The sequence below is a fragment of the Ceratotherium simum genome, chromosome 8 (genome assembly GCF_057802395.1).
Source record: "Ceratotherium simum simum isolate JZ-2026a chromosome 8, ASM5780239v1, whole genome shotgun sequence".
NCBI lineage: Eukaryota > Metazoa > Chordata > Mammalia > Perissodactyla > Rhinocerotidae > Ceratotherium > Ceratotherium simum.
In genome coordinates this window covers 84,982,177-85,005,402 of record NC_141907.1, presented here as the reverse complement: position 1 = coordinate 85,005,402, position 23,226 = coordinate 84,982,177, and the positions used below count along the sequence as shown (strand labels likewise).

Genomic DNA, 23,226 nt, shown 5'->3' with positions numbered 1-23,226 from the left:
GGTGTTCACAGTTATTCAGTGACGTAGACTGAGCAGGCATTATTGTCATCCCCACTGTATAGATTATGAATTAAGTTCAGAGAGGACTTGCAGAAACCTGACTCCACCTACACTGTCTGTAGCACTGATGACTGGATAGTCATGGTCTGCCCAGAGTCATCATCTTGCTCTTTGAGAATTTCATGTGTGACGTTTGTAATAATAAGGAATGAATATTATTTGATACCTATAACACAGGAAAAAGGCCGTTTAAGTTCACCAATGAGACTTTTACTGTGGACGATCATACAGAATGTTTTGAAGCATCACTAGATAACTTTTGACCCAGCGGATGTTTGAGACTGTTCTGGGTTTTGTCAGATCCTGCCTTTCTGCTCCAGACTTGCCTGTTCCAAAAACCCTCTTGTAGTTCTCCTAGCTCCTTCAAGTCTCTCGGGGCTTTTTATTTTGCATTTCTTCGTCATGGATGTGCTTCCTCTCCCTGTCTTTCTGTCTAATTTCTACTTATCCTTCAAGCTCAAGGGTTACCTGCCTTGTCAATGATTTGCTCAGCATCTTCTGCAGACGTGAGTGCTCCTCTCTCTCTCCACTGCAACCTTTAAAATCTCCATGATAGCAACCACCTCATTTCTGTCTAACCTTACCCACAGGCTTCTTACGGGTAAAATAAAGTGCATCTTTTCACTCTTGTGTTCCTAGACAGCAAGGACTGTGATGCAGAGGTTAAAAATAGGTGTTGAATGAGTAAATTAATTTCACTGAGTATTATCAAGTTGGGATTTTAGCAAAATGTTAGTTTTAATTTTTATGTAATTTGTGCAGGAACTTTCTCTTTTCCTTATTAATACTCAATGTTTTATGTTTTAAATTTTGAAGCAATTACAAACTTACAGAAAAGACACAAGCACAGTTCAAAGACCTTTCCCTCCTGAATCATTTGAGTATAGGTTTCCGATCTGATGCTCCATTATCTTGGAATACTTTAATATTTATTTCCTATATTTTTTGACCACTTCCTTGCTTTCAGGCACAAGAGATTCCAGGTTCATCTTGTTCTTTGCCTGTCCAGTCCTGGAATCAAGGCTTTTTCTAAGGAGCCCTGGTTCCTATTAGTGGAGAATCATTTTTAGAAGCCAAGCTCAGGGCCCTAGGTATGCCCCTGGCTATTCCCAGGCCCTCCCAGTGGACAGACCCAGGGATTATTTACAACTAGGTCAATTTTTATCTGTTTATATACTGAAAATTGTGAATCAACATCGATCTCTCCAATTCCAACCCAACCCCATGGGCTCACTCTACTTTTTTCCCTCTCCATGTTTGCAACTCCCTTCCCTGACCATGAGAAAACTGGCTACGATTATCTTTAATATATTCACTTATTTAATGAATCTTTTTAGATACAACTAATCTTCTATTTCTGCTGCCATCCCCTTCACCCCTGATTCCCTCCTTCTCCTCTTTGGGTTCTGGCACTCTATAATTCTGCACTCAAATTTCAGTAAGGGGGCGTTTCCACACACATCAAAACAATTCTCAGACACCAGCCGGGTGTCCTACAACTCAACCCAATTCTGACACTGTCTACCTGGAGATAGCATCAGATCCCACAGGTTAAGGGCTCAGTCCTATAAGACTGCCCCCCTTCCTCAAATGCCAGTCACAAAGTCCAAGTTGTCAACAACCTGGACTCAAGAGAAACATTTTACTTACTAGATCCCCAGTTTATTATAAAAGGATATAACTAAGGAACAGCCAGAAGGAAGAGATGCATAGGGCAAGGTATGGGGGAAAGGCATGGAGCTTCCAAGCCCTCTCTCAGCAAGCCACTCTCCATGAATCTCCACGTGTTCACCAACCCGGTAGCTCTTTGAACCCCATTGTTTTGGGTTTTTATGGAGGATTCATTACATAGGCATGATTGATTAAATCATTGGCCCTTGGCAATCGATTCAACCTCCAGCCCCTCTCCCCTCCGCAGAGGTGAGGGTGTCGGACTGAAAGGTCCCACTCTCTAATAGCATTGGTTGGTTCTCCTGGGAACCAGCCCTCATCCTTGTCCAAAAATCACTTGTAAAATAACAGGAGACACTTTTAACACTCTCATCACTTAGGAAAGTCCAAGGGTTTTAGGAGCTTTGTGCCAGAAACGAGGATGAAGACCAAATATATATTTCTTTTTAGAAATCATGCTATCACACACCCCATGTCAGGCCACCCTCCTCACTGCACAGACTCCACTATCTCATGCTACTGCCCGGCAGGGTCTCCCTCCTCACCCTCGTGCATCTCTGACTTTCTGTGTGGGGCCACATCAAGCACAGATGCCTTCTTCACCCACTGGGGCTCTGATTCTCCACACTCGGCTGCCTGTCTTTCTCTCCCCTGAGCCACGGAAACCCTGCAGTCTTTGCTCTCGCTCTGACATCCTACCGCAGGCGACCGCTCTTCCTCCAGCCTGGGCTCTGACAAACCGTGCTGGGAAAGATGCTCCCCTCATCATACTCGGGTGCTGACATTCTGTGTTGGGGTGCATGCACACACTCTTATGCCATCAGGGATATGCCTTCTGATTTTTCACGTTCTCTTCCCCAGTCTGGACACCTTTGTCACCCTGCTTGGGCTCTAACTGCCCACACTAAGTGTCCCTCCTACTTGGATACCCTTCTTCTCTTGTTCAGGCTCCAACGCCCCTCTCTGGGGTCTGTAACGACCCTCCATACAGATACCACTTACAGCGCTATGCTCCACCTAATGGCTTTAGGACTGGAAGGGAGAGGAAGACAAGGGGAGGGGAAGAACGGAAAGAAACATCCGTCTCGTAGATTTGCTCATTAGTCCTTCCACAGGGAAATGAATGACGAGAAAGTTTAAAAGAGGCCAACTTATTTCTTATTTACAATAGTCAAAAGATTTGGACTGAGAAAAATTTGAAGTTATTAGAAAAAGTAAGATTTGATGTTAAATGTCCCTTCCATCGGAAAATTGAACTTTTATCTCTCTTCTTGGTGTTTCATGTTTTGTTCTGAGAGAAAACTTCTAAACTGAACATTTAGAAATAAAAAGGCTGGGCCGGCCCCGTGGCTTGGCGGTTAAGTGCGTGCGCTCCGCTGCTGGTGGCCCGGGTTCGGATCCCGGGCGTGCACCGAGGCACCGCTTCTCCGGCCATGCTGAGGCCGAGTCCCACATACAGCAACTAGAAGGATGTGCAGCTACGACATACAACTATATACTGGGGCTTTGGGGGGAAAAAATCAATAAATAAAATCTTTAAAAAAAAAAAAAAGAAATAAAAAGGCTGCAATGGATACTTGTTCTTCTATCCCAATTTCCTTGTTTCCTAGATGAGGGAATTGAATCCTGGTCAGGTCAAATGACTTTTCCAGGTTTCCCAGGTGACATAGTCAGAAAGCCAAAGGACTTCTTTCAACATCCTGGCCAATGTTTTTGGCATGCTCCCTTCATTATTATCATTTAAAATTATTTGACTTTTAAGGCAAATTTCCAAAAAAAATTATAGCTTGTGCATTACACCTTATGTTTTAAATTGGAAGTCCTTTCCTTCAGTAATGACATTGCCGATAGAATGCCATATTTTGGGCCCTAAAACATTATCTGAGTAGTACTTTGGTGATTATATTTCATTAGGGTAGATGGTCTAGAAATTAACCTTACCAATTTGGTAGTTAGTAACTTGTAATTTTCTGAATACTCTCTCTTAATTGCATGGTTACATTACATTAACTGTATTTGGTAAAGTTGCCAAGCAGGTTATTATTTATTTTACTGTTTATTGTTACGAGGGGTTGACGGGCTGCCAAAAGGTATGCGTATAGAAATGAAAGAATGATAAGTAAAATTTAACTTCAAAATATCCATAATATAAAATTTGTATTATTTAAAACTCATTTACTTTTGTGGAAAATCCAACATCTTATCAGCGTTGCAGTTCAAGTTGGGAACGAACAACTTGTTGGGTGTAGATAAACCATCTACAGTGTTCATTAATTTCCAAGGATCACCTTGAGTCACTGAGATCAAAAGGAAAAACAGGCAACAAACTGCATTTAAGAATCCAATAGAAACCTTGAAGAGTCCCACCAGCTGTGTGATTTAAGAGTTTAACTGTGATATGAACTTACTTCTGGCCCTTGGGTGAGATATTTGCCCTTTTTGCACCAATGTAATTCTGTAAATTAATATTAACAAATATACAGATTTTATAATTGGAAGGGACACACCATCAAGATCATTTTGTTGATCTCCCTCCAAGGCAGGAACCCTCCTGCCACATACCGTGCATTTGAATCACTGTCAATCATGAGGAAATTACTACTTCACAAAGCAGTTGTGCCTTGTATTCTGCAGAAACCTTCTTCTTGGTTACTTTGCCCTGTTACTGCTGCCTTCTGCCCTCTGTAGTTAGAATACAGTTAAACCGGCTAGATAGGTCAGCCCTTCGGTTATGTCTGCCTAGATCCTCATTCTTCTGGAATTTTCTCTCCCTGTCTCTTTCTTCCAGGTTATATCTAAGTTTCTCATGCGAGAAGAGATTCTTTCCCCTTCCCCATCTCTCTGCCCTTGTCTGGACTTAGAGACTCTTAAAACGTGCTGTTTTAGGAGCCTGTACACGCTCCCCATGAAAGGAAAAAAACACTGAATTCTCCTGAGCCACGTAACAGTGAATCATGTTTTCACTTTACTTCTGGACAGTTATATCCAGACAGAACTTTTGCCCCCAAACACCGCATTCACTGTGCACAGCTTGTTGACCTTACACCTGAGCCAGCTTTTCTTGAACCCTCATCTGAACAAACATTCATTCTAATCTGCGGATATCCCGTGTGGCGTCAGGAAGGGCCCGCTTGGGCAGTGCTGGCTTAGTTGGGCCCGCCACCACGCTACAGGTTTGGTTTCCTTTTTCTCCTCTGAGTTTAAGAAGTAAGACAAAAAAGCAATTCCTGCTAATCTCTTAGACAATGCCAGGGGCTCCAGACTCTATTCCAGGAAGCTGGTTTCATCAAGGTAACAAAGACACCGCGGAGACCAGAAAGGAGGTTAGGGACACCGACACGGAGGTGGCATTCAGGTAACCCCCGGGGTGAGGTGGGGAGCCGGCTCGGCCGAGGCTGCGAGCGCGCCACGCAGGCGAAGGGGAGAGGCCGGCGGCTCTGCGCCCCGGCGTGGACGCACGCGGGAGCTCATGCTGGGGGAGTGTGCCACCACGTGCCGCGGAGGCGGGGACACGGCCCTCCTCCCTTATCTGTAAAGGGCGCAGGGCCGGATCTCGGAGTTTCACAGCGGACTTGCCAGAGGTAGTGTTGAGACAGAGACAGGGACTCACGTGGACACACAGGGACGCAGGGAGACAGAAACAGGCAGACAGGCGAGGTGAGAGGTCAGCAGGCTAGCGAGTCCTTCCTACTAGTTGCCAGGCGCAGAGAAGAGACCTGGGTGGGAGAGGGAGGGTCCCTTTAGACGCTCAAAGCCCACGACTCCGAAGGGGCCACTTCCTGTAGCCCCTTGGGGACTGCCGGTCTCGGCCCTTCTAAGTCCGCTCTGAGGAGATTAAGAGAAAGACAGGAAGAGGAGGTGGGCTTCTACAGCGAGTGTGGTTTGAGTTCTTCCTAAGCGGTGGCGTGCCTGAGGCTTTATACCCGGGAGGAGCGTGTGTCACCACTGTACGCAAATCCTGGGACGTTTGCAAACCAGCTCCGGGGCAGTTGGCCCAATGCCCGGCCGGGCGTTCGAGGGCTCCGGCCACGCAGTGCTCCCGGGGCCGGCCGGCGGGTGGCCCGGTGGCCTTTATCTCTGTCCCCATTTGTCCTCTTTATCTCAGGCTCTCCAGGAGGCCCAGGGGCGCGCGCTGCCTCGAGCGGCCCCCCAGGGTGCACCGCCATTTCAATGCCCCGCAGGTCGCGGGCTGCTGCTCTTTCGAAGGCGGCGGAGGACCACGGGCGCCGGGTGCCCGCGCTGACTGGGACCCGCGCCCACGCCTGAGCTGCGCGCCCTTGGGCGCCGACGCCGGCGCGCCCGGCGCGTCCCTGTGCGCTCCAGCCCGGTTCGGGCCCTCGAGGGGCGGCCCCGGCCAGGATGGCCCCGGGCCGGGCGCTGGCCGGGCTCGTGCTGCTGGCGGCCACCGGCCTCGGCGGCGCGGCGGCGGGGCCCGGGCTGGCCTTCAGCGAGGACGTGCTGAGCGTGTTCGGCGCGAATCGGAGCCTGTCGGCGGCGCAGCTCGGGCGCCTGCTGGAGCAGCTGGGAGCCGCCCCCGCGGAGGGCGCCCCCGAGCCCGGGCGGCTGCACTTCAACCAGGTACGCGCGGGCTCGGGCGCCCGCAGAACGCCGTGGGCGCGTGACCGCGGGGGCTTTGGGCAACGCGCAGGGGAAAGAAGTTCGTGACGTTTTCCAAGTGTGAGGCGGTAACTGGTGGGGCTTCATTTTCACTAGACCGTGCTTCTTAGCCTGGGTGGTGAGGGGGCCAGAAATGGCGGTTTTATGCCTGATGAGCTGAGAGGTCAGTGGCTTGGGTTCTAAGATTTTATAGAAAAGTTTATGGAGCAGTTGAGGGCGAGAAGCACCTTAAGATATGCTTTTTAGCTGGGAATGGCGCACTTAAATCTTCCAAGGAAAGAAGCGGCTCCCGTGCCGGCCCGGCTAGCAGTTGCTCGGTGGGTGACACGGGCCAGCGGGGTCCAGCGCCGTGCTGTCTTCCCTGTGTGCGTTACCGGAGGCGTCTAGAGCCGAAGGGCCTGCTGCACGGAACAGGGAGACCCAGGAGGCCTTGAGACCCGATCACACACCCAGTTGGTGGCCGAACTGGGTTCAGAGTCTTCGTTTTTAGTTATCTGTCAGGTCAAGTGTTTGATTCTAATATTGATTCAAAAAAAAAAAAATATGTGTTGGGTATACACCGTATTATCTAGGCATTTGGTAATTCCTAGGATTTAAGGACAGCCGTGAACTACCTAGGAGCAATTAAGATCACACCTGTTAATAGGTTCCCAGTTATTTCCGTAATAAACATACTATGATGTACTGAGCGTTTCTTAAAGTTGTGAAGTAGGCAGAGTGTGCTTTCAGCACACTCCTCAAAACTTCTCCCCACGTGTTAAAACTCAGTGCACGCGGTGCCTTGACGTTCTTCCTTCTGCTCTTGTTCCAGTGACAACTGATGATGAATAGCAGTGTGCAGTGTTTCCCATATTGTTCATCACTTCTGGGCGATGTTAGTTTGTGTTACAAAAAGTTTCGTGGCCCAAGATGTTTGGGAAATGCTGCATACTATACTCCACTCTTGGAAATGCGCATTTCTCAGTGTCTCTGACCTGAGATTATATTTAGGGAAACTAATCAGATAAATTCCTTGATAATAAAATTATAGATAGGTTGGCATTCTTTTTGTTAGAAATATCTTACCTCAATTAAAACATACAATACTCAAGAAGAAATAGAACTTTCTGATGCCATGAGGTATCAGAGGGTGATTTCCCTTTGATTTAGAAGGGTTTTGTGGTCCGCCTGTGCATCTTCTTCAGTAAACTATCTATAGTTCCAGTTTTGGCACGGTGTTGCATCTGGTTTAATGTCTGAGAAATGATATTCAGTTGGAAAAACTGAAATGCCCACATATTATATCGATATTTTAGAAAATAAAACAAAGCAAACAACTTTGTATTTTCTGTTTAGTTGCAATCTCTTCTCTTCAAACAGGGAAACAGTTGAGCTGACCACAGTATTTCCAGGTAGAGAAGGGTGGTCATCTGCTTGGAAAGAAGCCTGGGGACTGGACTTGCAGCTGCGTATCTGTTGCCCACACATTGTTTTGACTTAAGTTATCTCCTTATCTTGCAGTGTCTGGAGGTGTTGATGAGTCATAAAGGGACAAAAGACCCCTGAGCTGCCCACTGGCAAAGACACTGGAAAATATGCCTAAATTATTTAGGAAAATTATTCAGTTTATTAGCTATGTGATTCCCAGTTTATGAGTAAGTAGGATGTCTCAGTAGGTAAATTATATGTATGTTGACACCTTGTTTCTCTTTCTCATATTTGCATATTTAACTACCCTCATTATGGCCTCTGTGGGCAACAGAAAGAGACAGGAAGAAGCCCATGATTACTTTGGAAACAAAAGGAAGCCAAGGAAAATTTACCACTTAATCAGGCCTAACAAACATCTATCTGATGTTCTAAAAAGTCCTGATGAAAACAACAATCATCAGTTAAATGATAACAAATGAAATGCCATTCCAGAAGAATCTAGTAATTTGCAGTAATTCATATCTGCTCCAGCAGGAAACCATCCAATTTGGAGCATAATTTAGGGCCATTAATATCTGTATACCTTAAAGAATGCAACTTCAGGTTCCTCACCTGCAACAAAGTAGAATAAATAATGTATGAGCCGACTGTGAGAAGCTTGGTTTTCTGACTTTGAAAAAGGCTGAGAAAAAAGAATTTATTTCTATGGGCCTGGGGTTCATTGAATCTTCTATGAGATCTATTTACAAATGACATTGTTCCTTTGGATGAGAGCTGTGATATTTCTTAGATGAGCTTTTCTCAGGTAATAGACCACTGTACTCTGGAGGTTTGCTAGACAGTTTTGGAAGGTTTTCTAGTATTTTTTCAGTATCTCTTTGTACTATTCCATTTACTTGTTGCTTTGGGAGACCAAAGTTACCTGAGTTCAAATTGGAGACAATAGAACAATTGAGTTTATCGTTTTGCTTCTTAGGGTTTCTGAGGGTACAAAGAGTAGGTGGAGGAGGCCACCCACACGGTGAGAATGGGGAGCCCTTTTAGCTGAAAGGGTCTGGGGCTGCACGGCTGGTGTGAGTCTGATGTCTCCGGAGTTCCTAGAACACACAGGGAAGCCCAGCTCAATGAACCCCTGGGGAGTTAATTTAAGGGGTTTAAGAATGGCTTCGGTGCTACCTTCTCTTTGTTCAGATGTTCCTTTCTCACTCTCCAAATGTTCTTTTACCTTCATTTCCTCTTCAAAACACCTCATCTCCGAGTTCTTATGTGTAGACGTTGGTTAAACAGCTTGGTAAAAAGAAAGATCCTCATTCTCCAGATGATCACCCTAAACTGCAGGAAATGCCTCCATTCAAGTAAATCCATCTCCGGGAGTGTTAGCGGGTGCTGGAGGTGTGGGAGTGGGGTGGTAGGTGGGCATGGGAGGCAACCTTTGTGTCACACCGTCACTCAGCCTTATGCTTGGGCTTCTCTCTCCTAACTCTTTTGTTTTGGTATGCATCTTGCAGCACATCTCCTCCATCTTTTTTTTTTTTCCTTTCAAATTCCTATCACCTGGTTGCTTGAATCTTGTTTGTAAACCTCTTTCAGTATGCCTCTCTTCTTTCAAAACCCTTCTGTCAACATGGCTGGTCAAGTTTAAATATTGAGCCTGGCATTCAAGGCCTGCACCTCAAGGTTGACCCCAAGATGTCTATTCTACCTCTCCAGACTCAGCACTCACTAAACTAAACTATTCACTCTTCAGTGAATTCACCTTATACTTTTGCTCAGCCAGTTCCTAGCTCATAGTCTTCCTTGCATTCTTCCTGTTTCCAACTGGAATATCTTTCTTTTCCTTGAATTGCCCTATCAAAACCCTACATTTTTAAAAGCCCAGTTAAACTCCACCATAAAACGTTTTAGGGGCATCACAGCCAGCACTAATTAGCTGACTTTTCTCTTTTTTGATTCCTGAAATATTTTTTACTATGCTAATGACACAACTATTCATGTGTTCAACAAATATTTTGAATGACTCCTATACTCTAATTAGAGTGATCATTTTAAACTACAAATCTGATCATATCATTCATTTTATTAAAACAATTAAATGTCTTCAGGATAAACTTCAAACGCTTTGATGTGGCTTAAGCCTTTTTATGATCTGGTCCCTACATACTTCTCAAGTCTTATGCTTTGCCGGTACTCGAGTCTTAATGGACTGCCTGTGGTTCCTGGTTCTTCATATACACCTGCTGATGCTTCAGGTATCAGTGTAGACGTTACTTCTTCTGAGAGGCTTTTCTTGATCAGCTCGAGGGTCTAGTAGGAGCCCCTTCTTTGTGATCCTAATTAATTGGCCTGTGCAATCATAACGTTATATATTGCAATTATATAAATAATTTTATGTGTATTACAATTTTCTGTTTATATGGCTGCAACTCCCCCCCCCCCCCCCAGCAGCACTTGTACGCACAGATGATTTTAAACAAATTGAAGGGAATGATGTGACTCAGCTCTCTAGGGGCTAGTGTAGTGCCTGGTACATAACATGCATTTCTTATATATTTTTTGAATGAATTAGTGAAGATCATTTAATATAAGTAAGATAGTTTGGGCCCTCACATGACTTTCCAGTTTATAGGGGGAGGTATGCCATATGCACATGTAACTATTGCATGATAGAATGATATGTCTAATTAAAGAATTACAAACAAGAGTGGAATAGGATCAGACTCGTGTTCTCAGAAAAGTCGTCTGTTTCAGAGTGTGGACTGTGTTGGAGTGAATCAGGACGGGAGCTCAGGAGGACACTGTGTGGTTTGTGCGAGATGTAATGATTTTTGAACCTGGAGACGACAGGAGGCAGCATAAAGGCTCGCCCTTCTTCTGGAAGTGCAGGCATGGCTTAAGAGTAGACAAAAAAGCCCCAAAGATAAATATTTTCTACTTCTGTCTTTATCCTGTAGTGGTCATTTAACTATTGTTAAATCTTTTCCTTCATTAGCTTCTGGCCCAGCGATGCCAGAGGGAGAGGCAGTGAGGTAACTCTTGGCTTATTTCAGTGGATGGCCAGCCTAGCAAAAAGAGGGTGTGTGTGTGTGTGTGTGTGTGTGTGTGTGTGTGTGTGTGTGTGTGTGTAGTCATTACATACATGCTCTATGCATAGCTGGTTGTCATCTGTTGTACTTTTTCCTTGGGTGGGGGTAATGGTGGATTAGATGAGGGAGATTCTGGGAAGCACTGACCATGGACAGAGGAGAGAAAAGAGTATCTGCTCTTTTTTTTTTGGCCTTTCTGTTCTGAGAAATGGTGGGGGTAAATCTTCTAAGAATGCTGTCTGGTCTGCTTGTTCAGGTGAGAAACTGGAAGGGCAGGACAGAAGGGCGGGACAGAAGGGCGAGGTTGCCTTCAGGTCTCTGGTCGCTTTTCCTTCAAGACAGTGGACCTGTTCTGATCTGTTATGTCACTCTCATTTAAGTTGACCCTGTACAGTGTGATTGTTGTTTCCAGGAGGTTTTGGGAAAATGAGGGATACTCATAATTAATTTGACTATGATGTCAAGAGCTGGGTTTGCCTCCATGCCAGGTATGATTGGGATCCATATGGGAAAAATGCCCTTCATTCTTTCAATATCCAACTCCCAAACTTGCATCATTACCCACTACCCTAGGAGTCACATAGACCCTTTGTACATTGTTTTATCTAGGATTTATTATTGGCCTTTTACTATGTGACATAACTCTTTTAAGTCATTTATTTGTATTATCACATTTCATACTCACAGCAATCCTATGATAAAGCTACCGTTATTATCTTTATTTTACACACGAGAAAAATTTGGTACAGAGAGGTTAAGTAACTCAACCAGTGTCATGCTATAAGTGGTAGAACCTCAGGCAATCCTAAACACTGTGCAAGGTCCAGAAACATAGTCTAGACAATAATGCTCTCTAGCCAGGGCAGCTGTTACTTCAGACTGTGAACAACAGGTAGAAGTTACTCATCATCAGTCGCTCATCCAGCTCCATCGCTCGGTCACGTGAAGGGACAGTGCTGAGACTACAGAGACTACAACGATGAAGAGTCGTATCCTCAGAGACCTTATAGTCTAATGAAGAAATAACATGGAAACTTGTGAGGGGTAGGCGAGGCCAAACTGCAGTGGGTCAGGAATCGCTGAGACACACATGAGAAGACGCCGCCCAGGGCTGTGCGTGATCAGCTGTTAAACGAACACTGTTGATAACGTGGGCTACTAGTTCAAAAGAGCGAGAAATGCCTCATGAAGGAGTTACACATCAGTCAAGTCTCCTTTTGGAGAATTTTGCTTATCTGGTTTGGTTTTTAAAGTATGTGTTGATTGAACATCTGCTTGCACCATTGTGTCTGTACTATTAATCACAAGATGGATCTTCCTCTAGGTTACATGAATTCTCTTTTATAGAATGAAATTTTCTTTTATTCTTTCTTATATGATGAATTTTTTCTTGGAGAAAATATTTTGGCAATAGTAGTTTTCCTAATTGTGAGTTTCAGAAATGTTCTTGGAGAAAGGCAATTTAGTCAACTTGTTCTTTCTTCCACGGATTGACTTTGGATATGAGAGAATCACCATGTCTGGTGTTAAAACTTTCAGTCCTGTTCTCACTTTTACTCTAGACGGATTCTGCCAGTGAGTTCCCTCTCTCTTCGGCAGTTGAGGGTGTAAACTCTCCTTTATCATGTGGGTGAAGCACCTGCGTTGTTGACTGCGGGACTGTGGAGAAAGTGGTCTGTGCGCAGGCGCTGGGGAAGGAGTTGAGCGATGAGGGGAGGGAGGTGAGCAGAGTCCTCTCACAGAGTTACTACCTACCTGCAGGCAGGCCATCGCTGCGCTTAGTCACAGTGGAGGGGACAGCTCAACTTCTTCCTTCTTTGGGAGAACATCTCTCTAGGGATGTATAAAGTCCAGTTGCTGGGTGGGAGAACTGCAGTTTGTATGTTTTCTGCCGTTCACGCCATCTTCCTGTTTCCTGATTAAACCCATCTTGGGAGATGTTGAGGGGTGGCGACTTCATTTTCTCGTCACTGAAACCCATTGCTTTTCAACTGTGTTCTGTAGTTTAAGGGTTTTTTTCTTTAAATTTAATGTACATCTGAATCTTCTATGTTATTGATTTCTTTGGGTCGTAGTGGGGGTTGGGAGAGAAAAATAGGAATATAAATAGGAATGGAAAATAAAGCCTGAAGTTGAGAAGGCTTGACATTCCTCAGGGAAAAGAAAAGCAGACCCTAATGAAGGCAGCTTCATGTGGTTGGTAATCAGAGTTTGCGAGATCATACTTGTGTTCAGAGTGGTGTTTCCTCAAGGGACTGTACACATTACTAAGTGCAAACAGTTAATATTACGATCATTTACAGTGCAAGTTATTAAAAAATGTTGCTAAACTCTAGACAACCTAAGAAACTGAGAGTTTTCCCGTCTCCAACTCCAGATAACAGATTCCTGTTTGTAATTGAAACTAATTAATTTATTCTCAAACTATTCCCAGTTGTCTGTTTCAGAAGCCAAATGGGTTCGCTGAGTCTTGAGATTTATTTTGGAAAGAAATGAAACTATCATTGAATTACTTTTGTGATGATTGGATTTGGGAGTGTAGAAAATCTGCAGAATGGAGCCTTGTTTAATTTGGTTTCTGTCTCCTTCCAAAGATCCTCTGTTGTTTTTCTTGGCCTGAAGTTTAAGGAGAGCAAAAAACAAAAATCTGTGAATCTAGATCAAAGGTGTTAACCTGAAAAGTAGTATTATGCCTTCCATTTACAAATATTTAATACTTTGACTTTTTATAACTAACTGCATAGTTAGAGAAAAAAACCAAGTGAGCGTTTATAAGGCCTCTAAGGCTTTATTTATTTATTTTTTTTGTCCAAAATTTACATCGCTACTGAAATGTGAATGATTGGGAGTCCATATTTTACTTCCAGACATTGATATAATTATGGTTTTAAGTTTAGATTGACTTTAGGACCACTATATGGATTTTGCAGCATGAAAGAACCCAGGACCCTCTACATTCTGCTGGCCTTAGTGGAAAAGCAGGTACGAGAACAGGAGCCGCTTTGGTCTCGCTGGGATGGGCAGCGAGAGCTGTGCCTCTTCAGGGACGGGGAAAGAGCAAGTTAGCCCAAACTTCCAATGAAAGGGAGTGGTAAAATCTGTAGGCCGATTCTGATTTGGGTAACAGATCCCACTGTCTTTAAATGTTGAGCACATGTGCTAGAAAACACACAGACCGTTTTGTTAAGGGGTGTGTGCTGTTGATGATACCAGGTAATTGAGTTTGTATATAAAATCATGATGTTCTATAGTTTTCTTTTATGAGCAGGCATCTCAGAACTTAGGTATATTCTTTGGTTACTTCACCTACACATATTAATGTGAAAAGCTAGACGCTGGCTCTGTCCCTAATTTTGGGATGGATGCCATTTAAGTAGATGTTCTGGGCAGGGCCTTCACTCTAGTGGAAGAAACAGGTCCTGTCCCAATGGGAATGGTCGGTAATGTTTGTGGAGCACTTATCATGTGCCAGGCATTGTGATCCATGTTTTCTTATTAACCATCCATTAATCTTCCTCATCCCATGGGGTACATCCTCCAGGTATTCCCATGGGGAGACCTAGCCTTAGCTGGTTCAGTGCCTCCCTCAGAGTCATCTAGCTCAGAAGCGGCAGAGTGAGGATTCCATTCCAGGGTGACTGGACTTTGAAACCTACGTTCTTTCCACTGTTGCTCCTCATGATGAAGAATATCCTCCCACAGAGGTGCTGGTGTATTTCCCAAAAAGCCAAGTGCCTCCTATGTTATCTAAGGGCCTGGATGTCAAAGTGGAACTGATGTCAGTTTCTTGAAGCCACTGGGAAATGTACAGTCATTTGAAGCAGGAAGATGTTCTCTGCTGATATTCCTGTCTTATTTGAGTAAAAAAAGAAAAAAATTATTATTATTATTATTATTATTTCCTGCTGAAACTGTCTGCACAATAGTCAGGACTGGCTCTAAAACCTGATATTAATTCCTCCACAGGCTATTTTTCAACCTTACAATGTCATTTCCTGATTATTGACATTTGATACTCAAGACAGTATTGTGAGAGAATTAGGACAGATTAGTTTCCCCAGAAACTGAGGCACAATTAAGTCATTTGGCCAAAGTCACCAAGTGCCCAAATCTGTCTGGGAGAACAGACTTTCCAATTTTGAATCCTCAGTTCTTCCCCACCATGCTGGTTTTCGGAAGGTGTGGGTTCATGGGACCTTTGTGCTATGAACCCCTGAATACAGTAGTCTTTGTGCCTCACTTTCTGTACATAGCTGGGCGGTGGAAAATGTATGAATTCCTATTCCATTTCCTCACCTTCCAGTCACTCCTCAATGTATTGTGGTCTGGCTTTGTCCCCGACATGAGGAATTACTCTCCAGGATGTCACCCAGAAGCTGCTTATTGCTGAATACACTGGGCGTCTCAGGCCTTACCTCTCTGTTAATTTTGACAGTGTTGAACATGTCCGACTTGAAACACACCCTTTCCTTGCCTGCAACTGTATCTGCCTCAGTTTTCTTACCTCTCTGGGTTCTGTCTCAAGACCTCTTTCTTGTGATTTTATACTCTCTCTACAGCCTCAGCCAGTCCTCTGGCTGCAGTTATCATTTGTCTGTAGATGTTTTCTAAAGAGGTTGGGTTGGTTCAGATTTCTTTCTTGAGGGTCAGCCTTGTGCATCCTGTTGCCGATCGATGGCTAACTCTCTGCTCTCCCCAACTCAGCAAGTCTACACCTGTCCCTGATGGAATCATCCACTCTATCCTTTCTCCATCAGAACCTTCTGGTAATCCTGTTTTGCCTTTCTCAGTGATCAGCATCACCTTCTGCTCAGTTGACTAAGCTGAAAAACTGGATGTTATTCTCAACTCTTATTTCTCTCTCTCTCCTTCTCACATCAAATGCCAATAAGTCCTGTCACAATAACTGCTGAATATCTGTTACTTAATCTCTCTAAGGCCCTGGTGGTCTGGTGGTTAAGATTCAGCACTGTCCCTGCCTCGGCCTGGGTTCGTTTACCAGTCAGGGAACCACACCACCCGTCTGTTGGTTGTCATACTGGGTGGCTGTGTGTTGCTGTGATGCTGAAAGCTATGCCACCGGTATTTCAAATACCAGCAGGGTCAGCCATGGTGGCCAGGTTTCAGGGGAGTTTCCAGACTAAGACGGACTAGGAAGAAGGACCTGGCCACCCACTTCTAAAAAAATTCGCCATGGAAATCCATGAATAGCAGCAGAACATTGTCTGATACAGCACCAGAATGTGAGAGGATGGCATAGAAAGACCGGGCAGGGTCCACTCTGCTGTCCACGGGGTCACTGGGAGTTGGAATCGACTCCATGGCACCACCAACACCAAATTTCTCTAAAGTCCAGTGTTTTTTTTTGTGTAATGGGGGTAGTTTTACCTACTTTATGGGGTTGTTGAGCAGATAAAATTAGATGTTGTATTTTGCCATTCTGTCTTGTGCCTGGTGTACTCTAAGGGCTCAATAAATGTCTGCTGTGTTGCTGCTGCTGCCCGCTGTATCTAGTCCTGCCCCATGTCCCTCTCCATCCTACACACTGTTGCCAGATTTTTGTCTCTAATATGCAAATCTGATCATTCCACCATCCCCGAATGGCTTCTCATTACTATTAGAATAAAATCCAAACTCTTTGCCTGGTAGGTAAAGCCCTGAAGCATCCACCCCTCCCCCATGTTTCTTCAACCTCATTTTCCCTTTTTTCTTCACATCTCATTTTAGATATTACTTTCTCCTTTGACAATCCCATTGCTTTAAGGTGGGTTACTTATCCTGTCTTCTTCACATTCCTTCATGGGTCCTGCCCTAGCACGTACCAGGCCACACTGTGATGACTTGTACTTGTGTCTGAACCCTGCAGTAGGCTGTAAGATCTGTAGGGGGAGGGACTGGGTTTGCCTCAGTCACCTTCTCCCTTCCTGTCACTAGCGTGGTGTCTAGCATATAGTTGGTATTCAGGAAATATTTGTTGAATGAATGAATAACTTCAACCTTTTACAATGGAGTTTATACCAACATAGCTTTCCAAATTATTTTAATCAGCCTAATGTGTCTCATTAATTCCAGGTAAACCAGCAATTCATTTATTTGATGCAGACAAATTAATAAAGAAATAGTATAAAAGAAATAGTATATTAAAGTTGAACTCATGTGTCATCTGAGTAGAAGGAAATAATAAAGTTTTTGTTCTTTCTATTTTCTGAATTATTTAGATTTTTTTCCCTCCTCATTTAGACTCGGATTTTCACCTAGCCCATAGCTATACTTTTTAGGGCAACTTGGAAACATTGGTATCAGTATTAGTTCATTGGTAGTATCAGGGCCACTCTGAGCTGGTTCTGGGAAAGTTTCATAGAATGAGCAGAGAAACTTGTGACTGGAAACTGGCTCTTCAAAGGTCCTCGTAAATGACGCTCAGGTTAATGATATGTATTTTTCATAATTATACTCAGACACTATGTACTAGTTTCTGATCTTCTTTTATCCACCCCTCTTTCCTTTAATCTGTCAAATTAGTGATTGTTATAAATTGTGTGTCTTATATGTCTGAAGCTTTGTTAGGGATTGAGGAAAATGTAGAAAGGAGTACATCCATCCTCTCTAGATGTTCGTGATCTGATTAGTGAGATATCCATTTTCATGAACAAGGAAGCACACAATAAGTGCCAAATAATTCAGTCCTATGGGTGTAGGAGTCTGGAGAGCATGGCGACATTAAGCAGGGGTGGTGGGACCGAAGTCAGGACAGTAGGAGCTGAGTACTTGGAGACGAGGTGCGTCAGACTTCTAGGTCGGGGTCATGGGGTGCTGGGCCTGCAGAGTCACAGTGAAGGTCAGTATGGGACATATGGGAACTGTGTAATTAGGATAGAGAGTTCAGACATGCTTCCAGAGGACAGGAGAGGGAGAAAGGAGGACTGGAGACAGATGATTGAGGTTCTTCAGTGTTAGGACTTTAGACTCTTGTCAGAAGGAAAGCTTTTTGTTTTTGTGTCAGGGGCCAGTTTGAGTAGAAGAGCGACAATGGTGATGTTTCAGTAGAAACCGTCTTGCGGTGTGTAGGATAAACGGGGTGAGAGGTGCGTTAGATAAGCTTGATGAGAAGCTCCCAACTTGTCAGTCAGGTGGTATAGAAGGGCCTGTGTATGTCATTCTTATGTGCTGGATCAGACTGCTTGGTCTCAGGACCCCTTTGTACTCTTAGAAATTGTTGAGGACACCAAAGAGCTTTAGTATCTATTGATATTTGCTATTATAGAAATTAATGCTGAGAAAATTTTAAAATATTTATTTAATATAGTAAAAATAACAGTAATAAGTCCATACTATGTTAGTATTTTTTTAAATGAAACATAACTGTATTTTCCATGACAAAAACATTAGTCAGAAGAATGGCATTGTTTTACATTTTTGCAAATCTCTTTAATATCTGGCTCAGTAGGAGATAATTGAATTCTCATATATACTTCTGCATTCATTCTGTTGTGACATATGTCATTTAGCATCTGGAAGAGTCACTCAAAAGAATGAGAGTGAAAAGGGAAATGCAGTCTTAATATTATAAAAATAATTTTGAGGGGCTGGCCCGGTGGCATAGCAGTTAAGTTTGCAAGCTCCGCTCCAGCAGCCCGGGGTTCGCAGGTTCGGATTGTTGACTGCTTGTCAAGCCATGCTCTGGCGGCACCCCGTATAAAGTAGAGGAAGATTGGCACAGATATTAGCCCAGGGCCAATCTTCCTCAGCAAAACGAGGAGGATTGGCATCGGATGTTAGCTCAGGGCTAATCTTCCTCACACACAAACAAAAATAATAATTTTGACCTTGCATGTGCTCTGAAACAGTCTTGGTAACCCCCAGCGGTCCCTGGACCACACTTTGAGAACCACTGTGCTAAAGGATTGTCGTATAATTGGGCCTGTGATGGACAAGGCCATTTCTTGTATGCGGAGGTGAGACGACTCTGAAGGGTGAGCTCACTCCTTGTGGCATCTGCCCTGGCCCTGAGTGGGAGAAGAGGCATGCCTTCCACATCTTGTGTCCTCCCGCCCCCGGGCCTCAGCAGCAAGGACAAAAGGCCCTTTGATCTTGGCAGGAAACAGGAGAAGACCTGTGGGGCTATCTCACAGGTGATGGAAAGGAGGGTGGGCCCTGCCACCTGGAGGCAGGTCAGGGTCGGGAAGTCACGAACCCAGCCAGTGTCTGTGCTCTGACTCCATGCCTGTCTTTAAGGGGGAGAGGGACTTGAGAAACTGAATGTGGAATGGGGCAGGGCTGAGAAATTGTCAATAGCTATGGCAAAGTCAAAAACTTTGTCAACTCCTTTTAAAAAGTGCACTATAGCTTTTAAAATTTCTTTTTCTTTAGTAAAAATTAAAAAAAATTCCAGCCTATCTTAATTGTGTTTGGAGGAACCCAGAAAAAGAGATTAATAAAAAACCTCAAGTTTTAATTTTATTTTTCTAATTGAAACTGGAATACATGTACATTGTGTAAAACTTTGGCAAATATAGAGAAGCAGAAAGGAAAAAATAAAAATCACCCATAATTTCACCATCCAGAAATAAACACTGTTAATATTTTGCAGGATATATCTGCAGATTTTATTTAACCTTTTTTATAGCAGTGGTGTCATTCTATACATATTGTTTCATAATAATCTTTTTCTGCTTAATGTACCATAAAACAAGGTAAAGACTGTATCTAGGAACAGCATCTCCTCTTAAGGAAGAGTTCTGAGAGTGAATGTGATTGCATGTGTGCATGTGTGCGTGTGTACATAGTAGGTGGGAATGCATTGGCGCCATAGTGGCTTCAGTAAGAAGTGTAAGAAAACCTGAGGGCAAAGTGGAAACATGAATCTTGGGGAAACAGAGTTGGGATTACTTGATTAACTACCTCTTAAACCTAAACCTAGGGATCAGCTTTCTGGAATGTTTGTTGCTTAAACCTTAGAAAATTCTGTTTTATCTTGGTAAAAAAATAATGAGTAAACTTTGAAAAGGAAATTAGGGGGAAAAAGTTCAAGAGAAGATTGGTAGAGGGTGACTCAGCTCATATATATGGTGAGCAACATCAAGGAAGTTTGGAAGTGATACTCGAGTTCCTTGTGACAGAGGTTAGGTAGTTCCATTATTGTGTCAGTAACAAACCTGGAAGTGCCGTCCTCAGCCACTCCTGCTGCCAGTGTGCAGCATTTCCATCACCAGTTCCATGATGTTGTGCAGTCACCCCTGCAAAAATAAGCTAATGGGGAATGATGTCAGCATCATGGCGGAGTGAGCTTTCCCGTGAACTCTTCCCCCGACAAGATACAACAAAAGGAACAGTCACAGACCAACAACAGAATCCCAGACAGTGAAAAGCTAGAGCGGAAAGATCCACACTGCCGCACATCTGAGAGCAGAACGTGCTGGGACCCCGGAGGAAGTGGGGAGAGGTAAGGAGAACTCCTCTCCCTCCCCATCAGATCAGTGATCCCCGTCCGCGCGGCTCCCAGAGAGGGGGGAGGGGCGGCCCTGGGCGGGGAAACCGTAGCTCTTCGGACTCTCTCAGCCAGTGGGAAACTCCCGCACAGAGGACTCAGAAGAGCCACAGGGCTACCATCAACATCTGAGCACCCCAGAGAGTGGATAAAGAGGGGCAAACGACAAGCCTCCCACGTCAGGGACCCAGAGGGCAAAAGAGAGAGCTGCCCCCTCCCCGCAAACCGGACCCTGCAGCTCAACCGACCAGACCAGACCTAGCGATCCGCGGCAGACCAGACCAAGAGATCCGCGACAGACCTGATCAAACGATCAGACCCGTGGATCGCAACGGGGAAAAAAAACCAAAAAACAAAACTGTGGATCACAGCAGAAAAACCGGGGCAGAGCGCAGGGGGCTTAGACTACACAGCCCTTTACCACCAGACAGTGGCGGCAGGTGGAAATTGCCACCAGGGATTTCCAGGATGAGGAAAAACAAAACCAACACAGGAACCACAATGCAAAAATATATGAAATCACCAGACCAGAAACAAAATGACAAGCACCCAGAAATCAACCCCGAAGACACAGAAATCCATAAACGAAATGACAGAGATTTCAAAATAGCTATCATAAAAACAGTCAACGAAATACAAGACAACACAGACAAACAATTCAATGAGATTAGGAGTTTCTTCACAAAAGAGATTGAAATCATAAAGAAAAACCAATCAGTGCTGATGGAGATGAAGAACACAATGGAGGAGATAAAGGAGAATCTGGAATCTTTTAAAGAACAAGGCTGACAATATGGAGGAAAGAATTAGCACTTTAGAGGATAGGAATACAGATATACTCCAGATGGAAGAGGAGAGAGAACTAAGACTAAAAAGAAATGAAGAAAGACTCAGAGAAATATCTGACTCTATTAGAAAATGTAACATAAGAATTATAGGTATTCCTGAGGGAGAAGAGAGGGAAAGAGGAACAGAGAGCCCATTCAAGGAAATAATAGCTGAGAATTTCCCAAATCTGGGGAAGGAGCAGGAAATACCAGTAAGCGAAGCCAACAGGACACCTATATATATTAACAGACAAAGGCCTTCACCACGACACCTAGTGGTAAGGCTAGCCACGGTCAACGACAAAGAAACCATAGTAAGGGCAGCTAGACAAAAACAAAAAATAACGTACAAAGGAACTCCCATCAGGCTATCAGCGGATTTCTCAACAGAAACTTTACAGGCTAGAAGAGACTGGAATGATATATTCAAAATACTGAAAGACAAAAACTTTCAGCCAAGAATACTCTATCCAGCAAAAATATCCTTTAAATATGATGGAGAAATAGTAACTTTCCCAGATAAACAAAAGCTAAGGGAGTTCATGGCCACAAGACCCCCACTACTAGAAATACTCAAGAAGGCCCTCAGGCCTGAAAAAAAGAAGAGAAAGGGAACACAAAGCTTGGAGGAAGGAGAAAAGTAGGTAGACAAACTCAGAAAAATAGTAGATCTTTACCGGAATAGGTTAGCAACCACTCAAATACTAAATTTAAAGATCAAAGGAAGAAACTCACCAAAAATAAATTTAACCTCATCACTGTAAACACACAGCCACAACACAAGATAGAGTAAGGTATAACAAGAACAACTTAGAAGGGGAAGAGGAAAGTGATTGAATGGACTTAGTATAAGGAAATAGGAGGCCATCAGATAATGGACTATCTCATACACAAGATTTTTTGCCCAAACCTCAAGGTAACCACTAAACAAATCATCAAAACAAAACCACATATGATAAACAAAGAGAAAACTAGAAGAGTCATAAGACAGAACAACCAAACTGAATTGGCAGTCTGAAACAAATGGGACAAGAAACAAAGGAAATGCAAAAGAACCAGAAAATAAGTGCCAAAACAGCAACATTAAGCCCTCATATATCAATAATTACCCTAAATGTAAATGGATTGAACTCTCCAATCAAAAGATACAGAGTGGCAGGATGGATTAAAAAGTAAGACCCAACAATATGCTGCCTTCAGGAAGCACATCTTAGCACTAAAGACAAGCACAGGCTCAGAGTGAAAGGATGGAAGGCAATACTCCAAGCTAATGGCAAACAAAAGAAAGCAGGTGTTGCCATACTCATATCAGACAAAGTAGACTTCAAGATAAAACAGGTTAAAAAAGACAAAGAAGGGAAATATATAATGATAAAAGGGATACTCCATCAAGAAGACATATCACTTATAAATATATATGCACCCAACATAGGAGCACCAATGTACATAAAGCAACTATTAACAAACCTAAAAGGAGAAATCAACAACAACACAATAATAGTAGGGGATCTTAACACCCCACTTACAACAATGGATAGATCATCCAGACAAAAAGTCAATAAAGAAATAGTAGACTTCAATGAAAAACTGGAAGAGGTGGACCTAGTAGACATATACAGAGCACTCCATCCAAAAACAGATGACTACACGTTCTTCTCAAGCGCGCATGGAACATTCTCTAGGATAGACCATATGTTGGAAAACAAAGCAAGCCTCAATAGATTTAAGAAGATTGAAATCATAACAAGAATCTTTTCAGACCATAAGGCTATGAAACTGGAAATGAACCATGAAAAAAAAACTGGGAAAGTGACAAAAATGTGGAGATTAAACAACATGCTACTGAACAACCAATGGATCATTGATGAAATTAAAGGAGAAATCAAAAACTATCTGGAAACAAACGAAAATGATAATATGCCATATCAAACCATATGGGATGCAGCAAAAGTGGTCCTGAGAGGGAAACTCATAGCGATACAAGCCCACCTTAACAAACAAGAAAAAGCCCAAATAAGCAACCTTAAATTACACCTAACAGAACTAGAAAAAGAAGAACAAACAAAGCCCA

At 43.6% G+C, this 23,226-nt stretch overlaps 1 protein-coding gene across 1 annotated transcript in view; it reads left to right on the top strand.

The window, feature by feature from the left end:
* The first annotated feature begins 5,618 nt into the window (after positions 1–5,618).
* The window catches only part of SLC39A8 (solute carrier family 39 member 8), an 86,543-nt gene continuing 68,935 nt past the window's right edge, over positions 5,619–23,226 (top strand). Inside the window, exon 1 of the mRNA XM_004431027.3 lies at positions 5,619–6,309. Coding sequence (XP_004431084.2) covers positions 6,091–6,309 — 219 coding nt within the window. The 5' untranslated portion in view covers positions 5,619–6,090. The remainder of the gene's footprint in view (positions 6,310–23,226) is intronic.